The sequence below is a fragment of the Ischnura elegans genome, chromosome 1 (genome assembly GCF_921293095.1).
Source record: "Ischnura elegans chromosome 1, ioIscEleg1.1, whole genome shotgun sequence".
Lineage (NCBI taxonomy): Eukaryota > Metazoa > Arthropoda > Insecta > Odonata > Coenagrionidae > Ischnura > Ischnura elegans.
Genome location: NC_060246.1, coordinates 51487812 through 51502836, shown reverse-complemented (window position 1 = coordinate 51502836; position 15025 = coordinate 51487812). Strand labels below are relative to the sequence as shown.

The 15025-nt window shown below is 36.9% G+C and overlaps 1 protein-coding gene across 2 annotated transcripts in view; it reads right to left on the bottom strand.

Annotated features, from left to right (window-relative positions):
• LOC124160351 (protein Lilipod) overlaps positions 1 to 12668 on the bottom strand; it is a 55415-nt gene extending 42747 nt beyond the window's left edge. The window contains exons 1-4 of one of the 2 annotated variants that reach the window (XM_046536201.1): positions 12266 to 12668; positions 12030 to 12154; positions 3070 to 3209; positions 2475 to 2578 (exon numbers count right to left, since the gene is read on the bottom strand). In XM_046536201.1, coding sequence (XP_046392157.1) covers positions 2475 to 2578; positions 3070 to 3209; positions 12030 to 12154; positions 12266 to 12436 — 540 coding nt within the window. In that variant the 5' untranslated portion in view covers positions 12437 to 12668. The remainder of the gene's footprint in view (positions 1 to 2474; positions 2579 to 3069; positions 3210 to 12029; positions 12155 to 12265) is intronic. The other variant, XM_046536196.1, reaches the window with a different exon arrangement.
• Between the last annotated feature and the right edge of the window lie 2357 nt (positions 12669 to 15025).

Here is a 15025-nt window from a genome sequence, read left to right as displayed (position 1 = left end):
ATGTTTCTTTAACTGCTAAACTATTCTATAACTTATATTTACTTATATGTATTCCCAATGCAAATCAATATTTTAGTAAAATTTATTATTTGAAACAGGATCAAAAAGCTGATGTCAAATACACTGGAGTTGTTATTATCGTATTTAAGCATTTATATTTCGCCAGATTTAAAAATAAGGCCTTAAATGTTAAAGTTGGAAGGCTAAATAATGAGTAAACATGAAATTTATCCTCCTCCTTCCTTTTCTTGATGCATTCTGCAGACGATCAAAATTACATTTTTTCACAATTGCACACACACAGGCTTTATGCATCGGAAACATAAGAAAGAGGTTTTCCATTTTTTTGTATGGCGGGCACAGTCTACATGTTGTCCGCTTCTCGAACCTTTCAAATCCTCAGCTTCTTCAAATGGTAGATGGAGAAGTTATGCAATAATTAATCCTACCTGTCTCGAGAGTCTAAGATTTGACATTCTCCTTCCCATATTGGCTCTAACAAGATCTGCAGCTATCAACTTAATGAAATTAGATCATGTCATATCTTTCACAGACTGCTGAAGCACGAAAGAGTTGACAAAGGAAATATCTAATATTCTGAAAAATACTGCCAATGGCAACCTCCTTTTCCTTCGGGCGGATGTGTAGCTACAGCACATTTTGTCTTAAGTATCTACGCCACCCTTAAAATGCAATTACCTCTGGTTTCCTCGACTCTATATCATCACTTACCCTGTAAAGCATTAATGAAACTAAGAAAACAGCCTTATTAATTTTGGGGAAATGGGATATTACAGTCACGTTGGCCGAGAATCCGTAGAGAGAAGAGCCCATTATGCACCCTTTGGGTGGCACAAAATCAAATGGTACACCCCCTTTATTTTTTATGATTGTACTGACGTATGTCAGCCCTTTTTATTTTAATTTTTCTACCAGTTTAATAGATGTGAACCAATTATCCGATACATCTGTGGGACCCCATGATTGTCTCAGAGAGACAAAGAACTGAATGGGATGGTTTTGATAGCTTTTTGTGCTTGTCTTGCAAACCTATCCCATTTGCGTCTTTTCCTGCATACAAATATGCGTTAAACAGGTAAATGTTTTCGACATCAGTCAAACATGCCATTGCCACATCATTATTGCTAGAAATATATATTTTGAAACAGCATTGGCATCTGTAGGCAATTAATATTGTATCAATCGAAGTTACCATTCCCAACAAATAGCAGCGTTGGGAGTTTTTTACTAGAGAGCAAAATAACTCAAAAATTGGAGTTACTGGGTCAGTTTTGTATTGAGTCATTCGATCTGCTGGGTTATCAAAATGGAGACTCGTAAGAAGTATAGTAAACCGTTGTCCTGACATTACTGATCGGAAAATTTCCCTGACTGCGCCATCTGTGACAATTATTCTGCAAATGTCTTTATCATTAGATTTGAAAATCGTAGAATTAGCCAAAAGACCAAGAAACCTTTTAATTCCATAAAAATCAACATTTTGTAGCTCCGGCCTGCTATCCTTTTTATACTTTTTTCTTATAGCTAGAAGCTTTGTATTTCTCCAGTACAAAATCAATTGCAACATTCGCTCATCAAAAATCTGAGACCAATAATCAAGAAGATCAATATCCTGATCCAGTGATATAATGCAATCCTTCAAACCAGGTTTCTTAGTAAAGATATTATGGAAGGGAAATATGGAAATTTTCCTCTTTGGGTAATCCTCACTGCGAGTGATTTCTCCTGTAAGTAAAAACATTTTCCTTGTCTGGGGACAATTTTTACTACATCACTTCTGTCATAATCTATGCTGCCTTTTTCAGTATCAGTTTTATTTGTTGGCATGAATCGACAGATTTATGCACTATTTTAGAAACTACGCACTCGAGGACTTATCTGGTTGCTTTAAAAAAATATCCGGCATAGCTGCTGCTGAATTACTCTGGTTGGAATACTTAATGGACGTTTTCCGATTCCACCAAAGTTACCGATCCAAGTGTTCGAAGACAATCAGGCCTGCACACGACTATGTACTCCAAAAGTTGGAACATTGCAGCCTAAGGAATGTCAACGTGAATTATAACTTTATGTCAACTCTACAACCAAGGAATTATAAATACAGAGCATGTAAGTTTAGAAGGTATACTGGCAGGTTTATTGCATTGAGAAGCTCATTGGGTTTACTTTGATCTTTTGGGTGATATCAAACGTAAAGTCATTATTTTGAGGAGGGGTTTTGAGATTGCAATCCTGAAGTCCTTGAAATCTACACTATTTAAAGGAATGAAGTAGATAAATAGTAATTTCTGCAAAAAGAAAATATGGGCATAACATAGTATGGATTTCCAAAACTAGCCAAATTAATTAGGCCCATTATTCTACAGTTACTTCAAGATTTGAAATGAAGATACCAATTATTGAAATAAAATGCTATGGCTTAATATTAAGTTTAACATAAAAGCATCACTTACTTTACGGTAACCAGTAAATCCCTCTGATTCAGTGAATAAATATGCGAATGGCAGCAGCACAAATAATGAAAGATTGGAAAAGAGGAAAATATAATTCCAGAGACCTGAAAATAAAAATACATAAATTTTTAATCATGTAAAATTCTTACAAATTTGACTATTGCTAGCTCTGCAAACACAACAATTCAGAACAATGTCATCATTTGATGAAATAACAAAAAGGAAGTGCAATTAAAAGAAAGGCATCAATAAGCACGTCACACAATTAAAATACATACATACCATGGAATAAGATATACATATATTTATAAGGATATAAAGTAATTATATACGGTTTTAAACCTCCAAATAAAGATAACTATGTAACTAGACATCATCAGAAGGAGGTAGTACAGCTATTTTTCCAAACAAAATACATAGCATATCGTTACAACTAAGGGTTGAAACTCAACATACTTTTCAACAAGTCACAGATCAATGAATGAAAATTCCTAAAATATTTCCATAAACATTAGCAATCGATGGTAAGAGATATTTTGTATATAAGGATGCTATTTTGCACAGCTGGCATTTATATCTTGAGTAAAATACATACCTTGAACAAGAGAAGTATTCAGCCATTTAACATAGTAACTCTTCGGATAAAGGAGGAGAACTTCATTTCCAGCTATCGACATAGGCAAAAGAAGTACTGCCCCCACTGATACTGCCAGTGAAACAGTACAAAGCAGTATGCTGACATGCAATAAAAACAGAAATAATATTGAAGTAAGTAAAAAAAAAGGAATTTACTTTCTCAGGCTGAAAATTTTCAAAAAGAGTTCAGTAACTATAAATGAGAAAAATATTTATAATAGCTAATTACCACTTAAGTTTGGATAAATGGAATAAAGATAATCAAAACCGTGAAGCACAGTGAGACCTATGAAAGCAATATAATGTTAAAGAGAGGAAAAAATTTAAAGTCAAATTGAATTTTGTAGTGTAGTAGATTCCGGTTAATGGGTCCACCAATAACTTGGGGCAGCCGCTAAAAGATGACGGCAGACACAACCTTGAAAGATCCCTACTTCACTATCCCTTTGCTTAGCAATCTTGGATCTTCCTAATCATCTGCAGTAGGTTCTTATGCATCTACAGTTTGCTTCGGTTCTGGTTTCGAGCTTATCTGTGTCTCCAGCACCGTCGGAAAGTATGTACATTTTTTTACGGGGTAAGTTGTACTTAATTGTGTTATTGGTGTAGTAAATAATTTCTCTATTCTCTTATTATCAATATTGATCCACTAATTCATTGCTAATCATCCTCTATTTGAATAGGAAATGGAATAAAAACTTCTGATTAAATATTTTATTTTGAAATCTGGACTCTTGGATAGGAATTTTTTATACACATGAGTTCTATTACCTTGAGCTTCAAATTTTTATCATTTATTTATTGTTTACAACAAATATTGTATTCATTAATTGGAGCTTAAACTAAAATTTACTCACTAACTCGTTAAAATTCAGGCTACTTTAATTTTATAATGAGGCGCTCCACCGTCGCACCAATCTCTCAGCTGCAGATGAAGGAAAGGCATCACCAGCACGTTTACTTAACCAGCTCCTGTCCTATTCTGCTACTGTACCAGAATTCTGGCTCACAAAAACTGGGCTTGACCTCATTTCGGTTGCCTATAATAGATGTCCTCGCCAAAGGCCAAACAAGAAGAAATTCGCCTACATCACGAGGCCCTTCCTTTTTATCAATAAATTCGCATTTTTCGAAAAATTGCAAAAACAGGAACAAGAGAAGGGTCCAAAAACGATGCAGACAATGCTAAAAAAAACTTATCACCACCTTCTGCCCCGATTGCCCAGAAGATCCTGGCCTCTGCTTGGATCCTTGCTTCCAAAATGATCATTGGTGATCCCTCTTCACTATCACTGTAAAATTGTACAGCATCATAAAAATTGTATGTATATTTTGAATGTGTAGTAATTTAAATTGAAAACATTAAATACACCAAAGGATGAAGTTCTCCATGAAAAAATATTTGACTTAGCCGGGATTCGAACCCAGATCTCCCGATTGCCAGTCAGGCATGTTAACTAGTTCCACCACTGCGCCATTTTCTCAGAGCGAACTTTGGGATGGGTTTTACCGAACAAATTATTGGTGCCTTGGTGGTGAAACTGGTCAATACGCCTGACCGGCAATCGGCGGATCCGGGTTTGAATCCTGACTAAGTCAAATGTTTTTTCATGGCAAACTTCATCCTTTGGTGTATTTAACTTAGCACCCGTGCACACGACCGTGTACAAAGTCACTTGTTCCTGCAGTGATTTGAAATTCGTTGTCGCAGACCAGCGACAAAATAAGGGTTTTTTCACCCCGACAGTGGCTTAATAAGCACGACCCTCACCACATGTGCCACAGTGTGGACTGTTGTGATGCCAACATCTTGTTTGGTAAAACCTATCCCAATGTTCACTCTGAGAAAATGGCTTGGTGGTGGAACTGGTCAACATGCCTGACCGGCAATCGGGAGATCCGGATTCGAATCCCAGCGAAGTCAAATATTTTTTCATGGCAAACTTCATCCTTTGGTGTATTTAACTTTGCACCCGTCTGCGTGACTGCGTACAAAGTCACTCGTTCCTGCAGGGCTTTGAAAACATTAAAATTATTTTTATTATAGAAAATAATAAATTATCTACTGTTGATAAATATTGTATATAGTTTCATATTTGAATTTTATGCAGTTAATGATTTGATATATTCATATTGTGAATTATAATTGTTCTGTGTAATTGAATTTATAAATCATGATGTTGTGAATTATGTAATATACGTATTGAAAATAAATAAGTATTCCATATATGTACTTATGTTATTACATCATCTATCGCAAAATTAGTGATCAGTCTGACTACGAAATTCTATCATCGGATTTAAACAATGATTATTTGCGGAGCCAAGAGTGGGGACTCGACCTTAATCTGAGAAAATGCATTTTGCAATGCAATGCAATGCAACTTTGCAAAAATATTTTGCAGAGTTCTTTCAATTTGGTTATATACAATAAACATGGTTAATGTTTATGATGTGGACAGCATGAACATAAAGGCAACAGATGAAGTGAAGAACCTAGAAGTTACGATAACGTCAAACCTATCGTGGGGAACACATATAAGAAATATTTACTGGATAGCCCTGAAGAAATTAGGGTTCTTCAAGTGTATTGTGGGAAGATTTTAGGATGAGAAAGTTAAAGAAAGGTGCTATTTCACACTCATCCGACCGCACATAGAATATGCAGCGAGCGTATGGGATCTAGTGCAGAAAGACTTAATCCGAAAGCTGAACAAAATACAAAGAAAGGTAGCGCGGTTCATCAAAAACCACTATGGGCTTACAGGCAACGTTACCCAGATGTTAAACGAATTAGGCTGGGAGCCGTTGGACACTCAGAGGCTGTACGCTAGGCTTAGATTGCTTGAACAATTGAGAATGGATATCTTTAAGAATGATATGGAGAACATAATATTACAGCCGCACTATTTTTCCAGGTCCGAGAGAAGCGATAAATTGAGCGAGATTTTTTACTGAACGGATAGATATGGGAATTCGTTTTTCCCCCGGACAATAAAGGATTTTAAGAAATACCAGTCGTAATTTCCTTAGAGCACTTCCTTTTAATTTGTAAACGGCTGGTGTCCTAACCCCCTGCCACACGCCTTTTAGGCAACTTGCGGGGTATTACGTACATGTAGATGAACAGTCGATTTCAAAAATTTTGGGACAAAGTTCGTGGTGCCAATTCTGCTTCTAAAGAAATTTTAGTTTCCCTTACTCTTTTTGTTTTCCTTGGTTACTCACCAAAAATAATTTGTTTGCGGATGAAGACATATGCACTCAGAGGGAGATGTTACTTGCAAATTGATCATTCTGTTTATGTTGCATTTAATGATTATTTCGCGGGCATTTAATGAGTATTTGCCCCTGTTTTCACTGTTGGTTCATATTATACGCATTATGAATCTTCCTTTTCAAGCAGACGCGGTTTTTAGTGGAGTAAATGCGCAACTGTGATGGTGAGTGTTGGGAGTTCAAGTCCCCATCGCATAAAATTTGCTAATAAGTTTTTTTTCACTCGTTCACTTGTTTTGTATTTCTTTATAGATTTTAAATCATTTTAAATTCACTGCAACAACATCATAAACTCTTTTGCAATTGTAATGAGCCACATAAAAGTGAATTGGGCAAGTGTGGTCTTATTCTTTTTAAGAATGGCTACATTTTAAAGGGAAGGGATTCGGAATTGAGTGTAACCGTAACATCCATTCCGTTAATAAAGTAAAGTGCACAAAACTTAGAGCATATTTTAAACAGCTGGTCTTTAGATGACATCTCGAAACACAACTTTAATGCTTACCATGCCTATCATGCTGACTCTGTTACCCATGATTTTCTAGGAAACTGCACCAGGTACAAGACTCAAAATTATAGACTTTGCGTAACTATTTTGCCATATGGAATTGATGGTAGACCTTCTTGTGCTCTTTGGTTGCTTCTTCTGTAGCCTCGGATGGCAGAAACTTGGTTTCCACCAATTTTCCATCAATTGCATCAAGGGCTCCTTTGTAGTCATCCAACAAGTCCTACAATTTCCTTTACCAAGTTCGCCAATCAGCTTCTCCAGCCAGGGGTTCGATGTTTTTAGCCTGATCTATTCTTCAAGAATACCTAGATGACGAGACTCCCCAGCAAACTTAAGCCCAACATGATTTGCACCATATATTTACTTATCTTTACTTTACTTTTACTTTACCTGGGGCCATAATCAATTGAAATTACAGTAGAACCTCGGTTATACGACCCTCAGTTATGCGATGACCTCACTTATACGCCGATTTTTTTTGGTCCGGTGAATAACCCCATATGAACCCATGTATTTCCAACCTCAGTTATGAAACTCTTCACCTATACGACGACCTCGGTTATGAAACGTATTTTTCCAGTCCAATGTGATAAAATACCTCACTTGTATGACTTGTCAGAGAACTGCTCTACGAGAAGATTGCGGTAGGCGCGCCGATTTTAGTCACAGGAGCGGGGGTAGTGCGTGCTCATTACATAGATATGCCATTGAAGAATAATAAGTTTTAATAACGAGCGATGCTGTTTATTAGATATTAATTTTAGCTGCAGTAGATGATCATTAATCCGGAATATATATCTCTGACGGAAGATTGTCTAGTATTTTCCAAGGTTATGCTTCCCGTCGCCCCAGCGAAATAACTACTAAATGAGCCGTTAAAAATCCTAGAGTACCTAAATTTTGGCTTCCAAGGTCTATCAAAAAAGATTATCGTATTTGTAGTATGGACGTAAGCCGTTGGTGATTCAACACGATGGCAAAAACAGCATGCGTGGACTCATTCCACGGGCTAATCCCTCATCCGCGGGACGAATTGAGCCGGAGGAAAGTTGCTTACGCGGTGCGCAGATCAAAACTGACCCAACTTGTATCTGCAGGTTTAAATGAAATATAGATTGACCTTGACTGCCTGGTGGCAAGCGTTTATTTTTTAACTGAACGAGAGTTAGTACGAATGCCCTCGGAGAATAACTCGCGTCGTCAGTAGTAACGTAATCATTAAAGTCAAATTCAAAACGCGAGAGATAAGGCAGTTCCTTTCGACTCAGGAATGACTTATAACCATTATATCGAAGTACAAAAACAGTCTGGTGTTGTTTTCAGATATGGGGAAGCAAAATATAAAGTGAAGATGAGTCACGCGGCTTGTGAGTCGAAGTTCCCGGCGCTGAATTCGCGGAAGAATGCCGGCAGAGAAGCTATACCCGGTAGATTCAATCTATTATTACTAAAATGTCATGGGAAAATTCTTTTTTTAGTGCGTAAACATTATTGAGAGGGGAGATTTTTCCGGGGTCTTAATCTATTTTTGTCCATTCATCACTGACAGCAGTTGCGCGATTATTTCAAATGCTCACTTAAAAGTTTTCTAAGCACCGGAAAAGTGAACTTAGTCACGGAATATCCGGGGTACCAGTGGCGTAACTAGGAATATGCTTTGGGGGTGACGGTAGTAACTGGGGGGCGGCTTCACCACCCACCCCTCCGAAGCAATGGGGATTCCCGTAAAATTAAAAAAATGGCATGCCTGTAAATATGTTCTACATCATTTTGGCACATAAAATTTAACATTTAGTAGATGCAGTTGCTGTTTATCAAAGCTAGACTTGTGTTTAAAATTTTTTTTTAATTTTTCTGAGGCTTTGGAGAGGGATCTATCTCCTCATCCCCCAACCATAATTACGCCACTGCCAGGAGCTCCATATTATCTATGGCATGGTATTTAGAGGGAGAAAACTGACAGCTGGGGTCATTTGCACCATGAGGTAAGAGAGGGAGCATAGAAACCCTGTGTTGGAATTAGCCAGGTTGTAACGATAGGCTTAACCAGGGCTTAATGTCCCATCTGCTGGACAGTGTGTTGCCCTGGAAGTTCCGTCCACACCACTCTCAAGCAGGGATAGAGCCATCTCTGAAAACTTTCTGTCTCTGCCATTAACCCAGGTCCATAGGGTGTGAAGCCTTCGTGATGCATTAGTGAAATTTTGCTCCCTAGTTATGGGGTTAATTTGGATGACTTTCCTTAGGTATTTCATTTCTTCAATCTCCAATCTGGGGTTTGCCTATAGGTGGTATAATGAATTTCCTGAAAACTGCTTTTAATGAGTCAACTTTTTAAAAAAATTGGCTTCTCTGTGAACATTTAGTGACATCATTCCGAAATCTCTCCAGTGTGATAGCCTTGCAGCTTAGTACCAGAAATGCTAGTTGTTCAACCGTCGGTAAAGTTGATCAGGAATGTAAAATTATATTTCTCTTAATGTAATACATCATCTGGGGTGTTAGTTTTGTGAAAATAAGATCATTAGGCTTCAATTTCTTGCCTCCAAATGAGTAATTGCATCCTGGAAACAAACCAGCCCCTATAGGAAAGGATTTCATGCTAAATACCAAAAAACCTCACATATGAAACTTCCTCACTTATGAAACTTTTTTTGGTTTTCCGCTGAAAGTTTCATAAGTGAGGTTCTACTGTATTTATTTCTTCATTAGTTCTTAATAAAATTTTCAATGTCTCTTATTGGATTCAACTGCTGTCTTTTGGGCTTTTTTATTGTGCCCTTAATTACACAACAACTCAAAAAAACTATGAACTACCAACATTGGTGTCTAAGCACCATCGCTGGATCAAATCATATAGAGTAAATTCCGGTTAATTGGGACATATTGGGACCGGCGCACTTCGCACCAATACAGTGGCTGCCCCAATTAGGGAAACTATCCTGTATAAGGGGATAAACAAATGTTAAAATGATAGAAAGAAGACTAAAGAATGTTTATAATGCAATGAATGTTTATTAAACCACTACCTTGCTTGATGAATCACCAAGTTTAGTTAATTTATTAATATTTTGTAAGAATTACATTAATCTCATTTGAAAATATTTTTAACAGCCTCAGCATGAGGAATTTTAGAAAGAACATAGAGGGAGAAATTGGATTAGCATTATTCGTAAAGAGTGGAAAATCAAGGTCAAATAAAAGGGAGAATGACACTTGTAATTACTGGATCATTCCATGTCAGTTCACCCAGCCAACGCACCCACCGCCTTGGAGTTTAATGAAATTATTTGTCATAGCTACTACCGCCTCTTTAATGGCCCATGTAAAATACATATTTCCTCTCTCACTCTCATAGTTTGCAAGATATGAGGAGTCCAAGTTTGAGATGTTTTCTCAGAAGAGGTGCTAGTGGGAGTCAAATTCCAGAGTGCTGGGTACAAGGTAAAAATTCATAGCTCGGAAAACACAAAATATATTTGAATGAAATTTTGACCCCTTGTCTATCCAAGTACAAAGCTTCAAAAGTAATGTCTTTCATTCCCCTTGCATTGTTACTTGGCTTGTGGCAAGTGAGGGGAAAATAGCCCAAATGGCTCAGAAACTGAGAAATGATGCTCATTTCCTGGAATTTACGCATTTACTAGTGTTTTGTTTATAGAAAAAATGGTATCCTATTGAATAGATTAGGTATGTAAAAAGGGGTACTTTTTCTCTTCCTACTTATTAATACACCTTGATAAATAAAAATGCAATTAAAATTTCACATGTTTAAATGCAACTTTGCTCAGCAAGGACTTTAACAAGGGTATGCAAAGACTTCATGTGGGAGCCTTTCGTTTGTAACTGAATGCCCTACCTAGCTCACACCCCACATGTATTAACAACTTAACACAAACACTTAAAAACAGTCATCCATTTAATGGCAATATTTCCGTTACATATTATCATCTACCATGCAAATATATTAACATAAATTTCATTTTAACTTTTTACCATGAGAAAAATTATGGATGACTTGAACTGTTAAATTGTATTTTGCTTAAACATACAGAAATATTATGAATACATTTATGACCTGAATCCCTTGCAGGCCTGTTTACACGATACATTAATGCATACGAGTTAATGTCTATTTGCATGAATGATTTTTGCGGACCGGAAAGGAACAGGTATGAAATTGTACATGAACCAAATTAGAACGGGTTTAATTTTCTGTGCATGCATTTGCACAAGTTGGATGGTTACACAGTGCTTTTTGGCATTCATTCTCGCGTTCATACATTTAGACATTAACCCATATGTGTTAATGTACTATGTAAACAGGCCTTTAGGCTAAACTTTAAATAAAAATTCGGCACCCTCATAAGTAAAGCTGGGAAATGAAGCTGAGAAACAGCAGTTTCTATCCAAGTGCACAGTTAATAATTGAGAATCTGAAACAATTTTTCAAAAAATGTTGTACTAGTTATAAAATTAATTGATATATAACACAATATAATGTTTCAATGAAATGTAAAGAGAAGGAAGAGCTTTCACTTGTTGCACAAAAATGAGGGGCATACGCGAGTCGCGAATTCTCACAAAAATCACGATCATTGACTGATGAGGACATTTTCTAACACATTCCACAATATGTAAGAAAATCCTTTAACATGAAGTGTACATTCATTATCATGCAGGAATGTTGCACATACCATTAATGTTCTGTGGAATAAGATGCTAGTGTCGATGAAAGTCAAAGAGGAATTGATGCAACGGTGGTGTGTATAAGGAAACACTGACTTAGACGTAAATCAGGCAGACCATGCATGAAGGTAACCATCATTGGCAATATGGTCTTCATGCTGCGAGTATAACAATTCAATGGAAATTTTCCATATTGGACGATTTCATACGCTATGCATTTTTGATGGGGTAATTAATTTTAAAAATTTCGAAATGAACAGAAATTCAATGCCTAAAATGAAAAAACTTATAATTGTGATTTGAAGATGATAACTGATTATAGAGGAGTTAAGACGATCAATAATAAATAATTACCGTTACAGCGAAAATCAACAGAAACCTGCGTACAAGCCAACTAAAACCCAACATTTAAAAAAGAGGTGATTTTCGCGGCAACTCACCTAATTTGGCTAACAGTGGCTTCATCTTCATCAGCACATAAGAAATCCTCTTTGTCTCGTTTCTTGAATTTCAGGATTATTGCGTAGCTCAACGCACATAGGAAAAGGAAGAGTAAAAGAAAGATCTGAAAATAAATCATAGTAAATCTATGAATCACAAGTGTGGCAGCAAAAAATATAGCAATCAGACAAGTAAAGAACCTTGAATCAGGCACCTCTAAACACACAGTACTCACAATATTTTCACGGACGGTGTTGTGGAATATCTGCTCTCGTATATCCGTACCCTCATCCATAATACTCAGGGGAAAAATACTTTGTTTGAAACGAACGTTTCTGAGGAAGATGTCATTCTTTCGAATGCACTTTTCTCCAAAGTGTAATAAAGAAGTAGGACATAGCTTCATTTGCTACACATGTTCCACAAACTGAGCGATGTCCTGCATTTATTGCCAATTCATCTCAAAATTAAGATCATTTTAAAGATACATGGATAAACAAATCCACACTCGTCAAATGATGTCTTCACAACAATGAGTCGATATTTAAAAGTTGAACATTTCCTCTGCTCAGCACAAAGCTACGAAGATAAACCCGTAGGCCGTAATCAAACCAAACATGAACGCGAGTGAGCTGCATTTTTGCCCGCCGTGAGCGCTCTGCGCAATTCACTATTCGCGCGATATTTCAAAGCAATAAATGAATGGTGCTCAAGTACAGTTAGACATATTACATGCAAGTTTCTGAACAATTTAACCTTAAATTTAATAGGAATAGAAGAGATAAGAAGTTGGCTATTTCCAAATGTTGATTTATTGTGATTGACCATAGTTTCGCAACAGCTTAACATTATCAAGGTGAGGAGTTATTGGTTATATATATATATATATATATATATAACCTATAACATATATAATACAGTGAGTCCTCGTTTAACGTTGTTGATTCGTTCCTGAAAAAGTCGACGTTAAGCGAAACAACGTTAAACGATGCAGTGTTTCCCATAAGAAACAATGTAAAAAAATTAAATAGGTTAACCTAGCCATGATCCTAACAATCCATTTCTTCGTGAAGAATCCAGAATTTCCCGGGCGAGAATCCAAGGAGGCCAATTACCGGAGCCGTAACTTTAAGCAGACTTTGTGACCAATCGGGAGACACATGAATCAGGCCAAAATGAAAAAATCTGAATCTGACACTCGGAAGCACGAGGACGAAGGGCGAGTCAATTTTCGTGATGATATGAATTCTTTAACCCGGCGGAAATCTCGTGAAACATTCATTACCGATTATTCACTTCAGCATGATAACGATTCATTCGAAACGAAACGAATTTTCATAACGAAAAGGTTGGGAAGAAGGCATTTTTAAATGAAATATAAAAACTAAAAAGAAAGTATTTTAATGGCGAAACATCGATATTTTCAGTAACAGAAGAAATTTTAATTGTAAAAACTCGACCTGCAAACCTAAAACTCGACCGATCTCTCCAGCAGTTGCACCTTCATCAATTCTTTTAATAATACCAAGTTTTTGTTCTAATATCGCCGTTTTTTCTTCACGTCTGAAGAACCACCAGCGCCCTGATTATGTAAATGTGACAGCGACGACGGCGAGAGATGACCATCACGTTCTCCTATCACGTTCCGCTGTATCACGCGATCATGTAAGCCACCGTCATCGCGCGTATCATACAGGTACGAGCGCGTGAGGTTGGTACCATTGAGAAATCTGAAGAGCCAATGAAATCCTTCGACACATCTCTGTCCAAGAATGCGTCGTCTGCGGAGTATTTGAAATAACAATAACAAACAACGAAAACATAAAATGGATGCAGTTCAAAGCTAAGTACTTCGCTTCGCCAATAGATAATATTATAATAAAGTACTCGTATTATGGTAAAGTTATGGGGAAAGTGTTGTATTACTTTCCGATGTGTGATAACGTAATCCATTATGCTAATGCTCGCTGGGAGATGCTGCAGTCATTATATTTACTATATCGTAGAGAATGGCCAAAAAGTCGTGATCTTGGATTGAAACTAATTAATGTTGAAATGATAATGGAAGTGTAATCACGTTAGCGATTTGAATGTAAGTAGTTAATAGTTGATTTCATCATCATCACTGGTCAACAATCCTAGGATTGGTTTGACGCAGCTCTCCACTCAGTTCTCCTAGCAGCTAATCTTTTCACTCCTACGTATTTCTTCTCTTTCACATCTCTCTTTACTTGTTCCATATATTTTGTTCGTTATATAGTTGATTTATGATGATTAAAAAATCGAAAAGGAGTTTAACGATGTTCATGGTGAAACAAAACTCAGTACTATTCCACAAACTTTTATTGTAACAGTCTACTAGTTTCGACGTTTATACCGTCATTATCAAGACTAACCTGTCTGTTAAAATAAAAGTTTGTGGAATAGTTCTGAGTTTTGCTTCATCATGAACATTTCATCGTCCCAACAGGTAACGCCCAAATCAGTTGAGTTTAACGATGTTGATATGTTGGAGAACGTACTTGGCAAATGTTGATAATTAAACTTCGATATAAAGTAATTGACGTTTAAATCACGGATGTACTTCAATTAGCAGTACTTTCCAATTTGCTGTGTGGAAATAAAGCAGCTCTATCGAATTCACTACCGTGCGCATATAACAATTGAACAACGTGGGCAACTATAAAGTCAACAGAGCACTCCAGTTGAAATAATTAAGAATTATATTGGTTTTTAATCGGTTATAGGGCATTTTTAAATTAAATAAACAATAATTGTTTGCTAACATATGCATTTCGTGCTCGTTTTTATGTCAGCATATGCTTGTCACCATGGGTTTCGAACGTGATAGGCCAATGACGCTCGCAGCGTGATAAAGAGAGCGATCACGGTTTCATAATCGCTGCTATCACCTTCCGTCGTGGGAATCGCGTTGCCCCTGGCAACGACATCGCTCTCACCCTTCTCACAGTTACATAATCAGGGCGCTGGATAG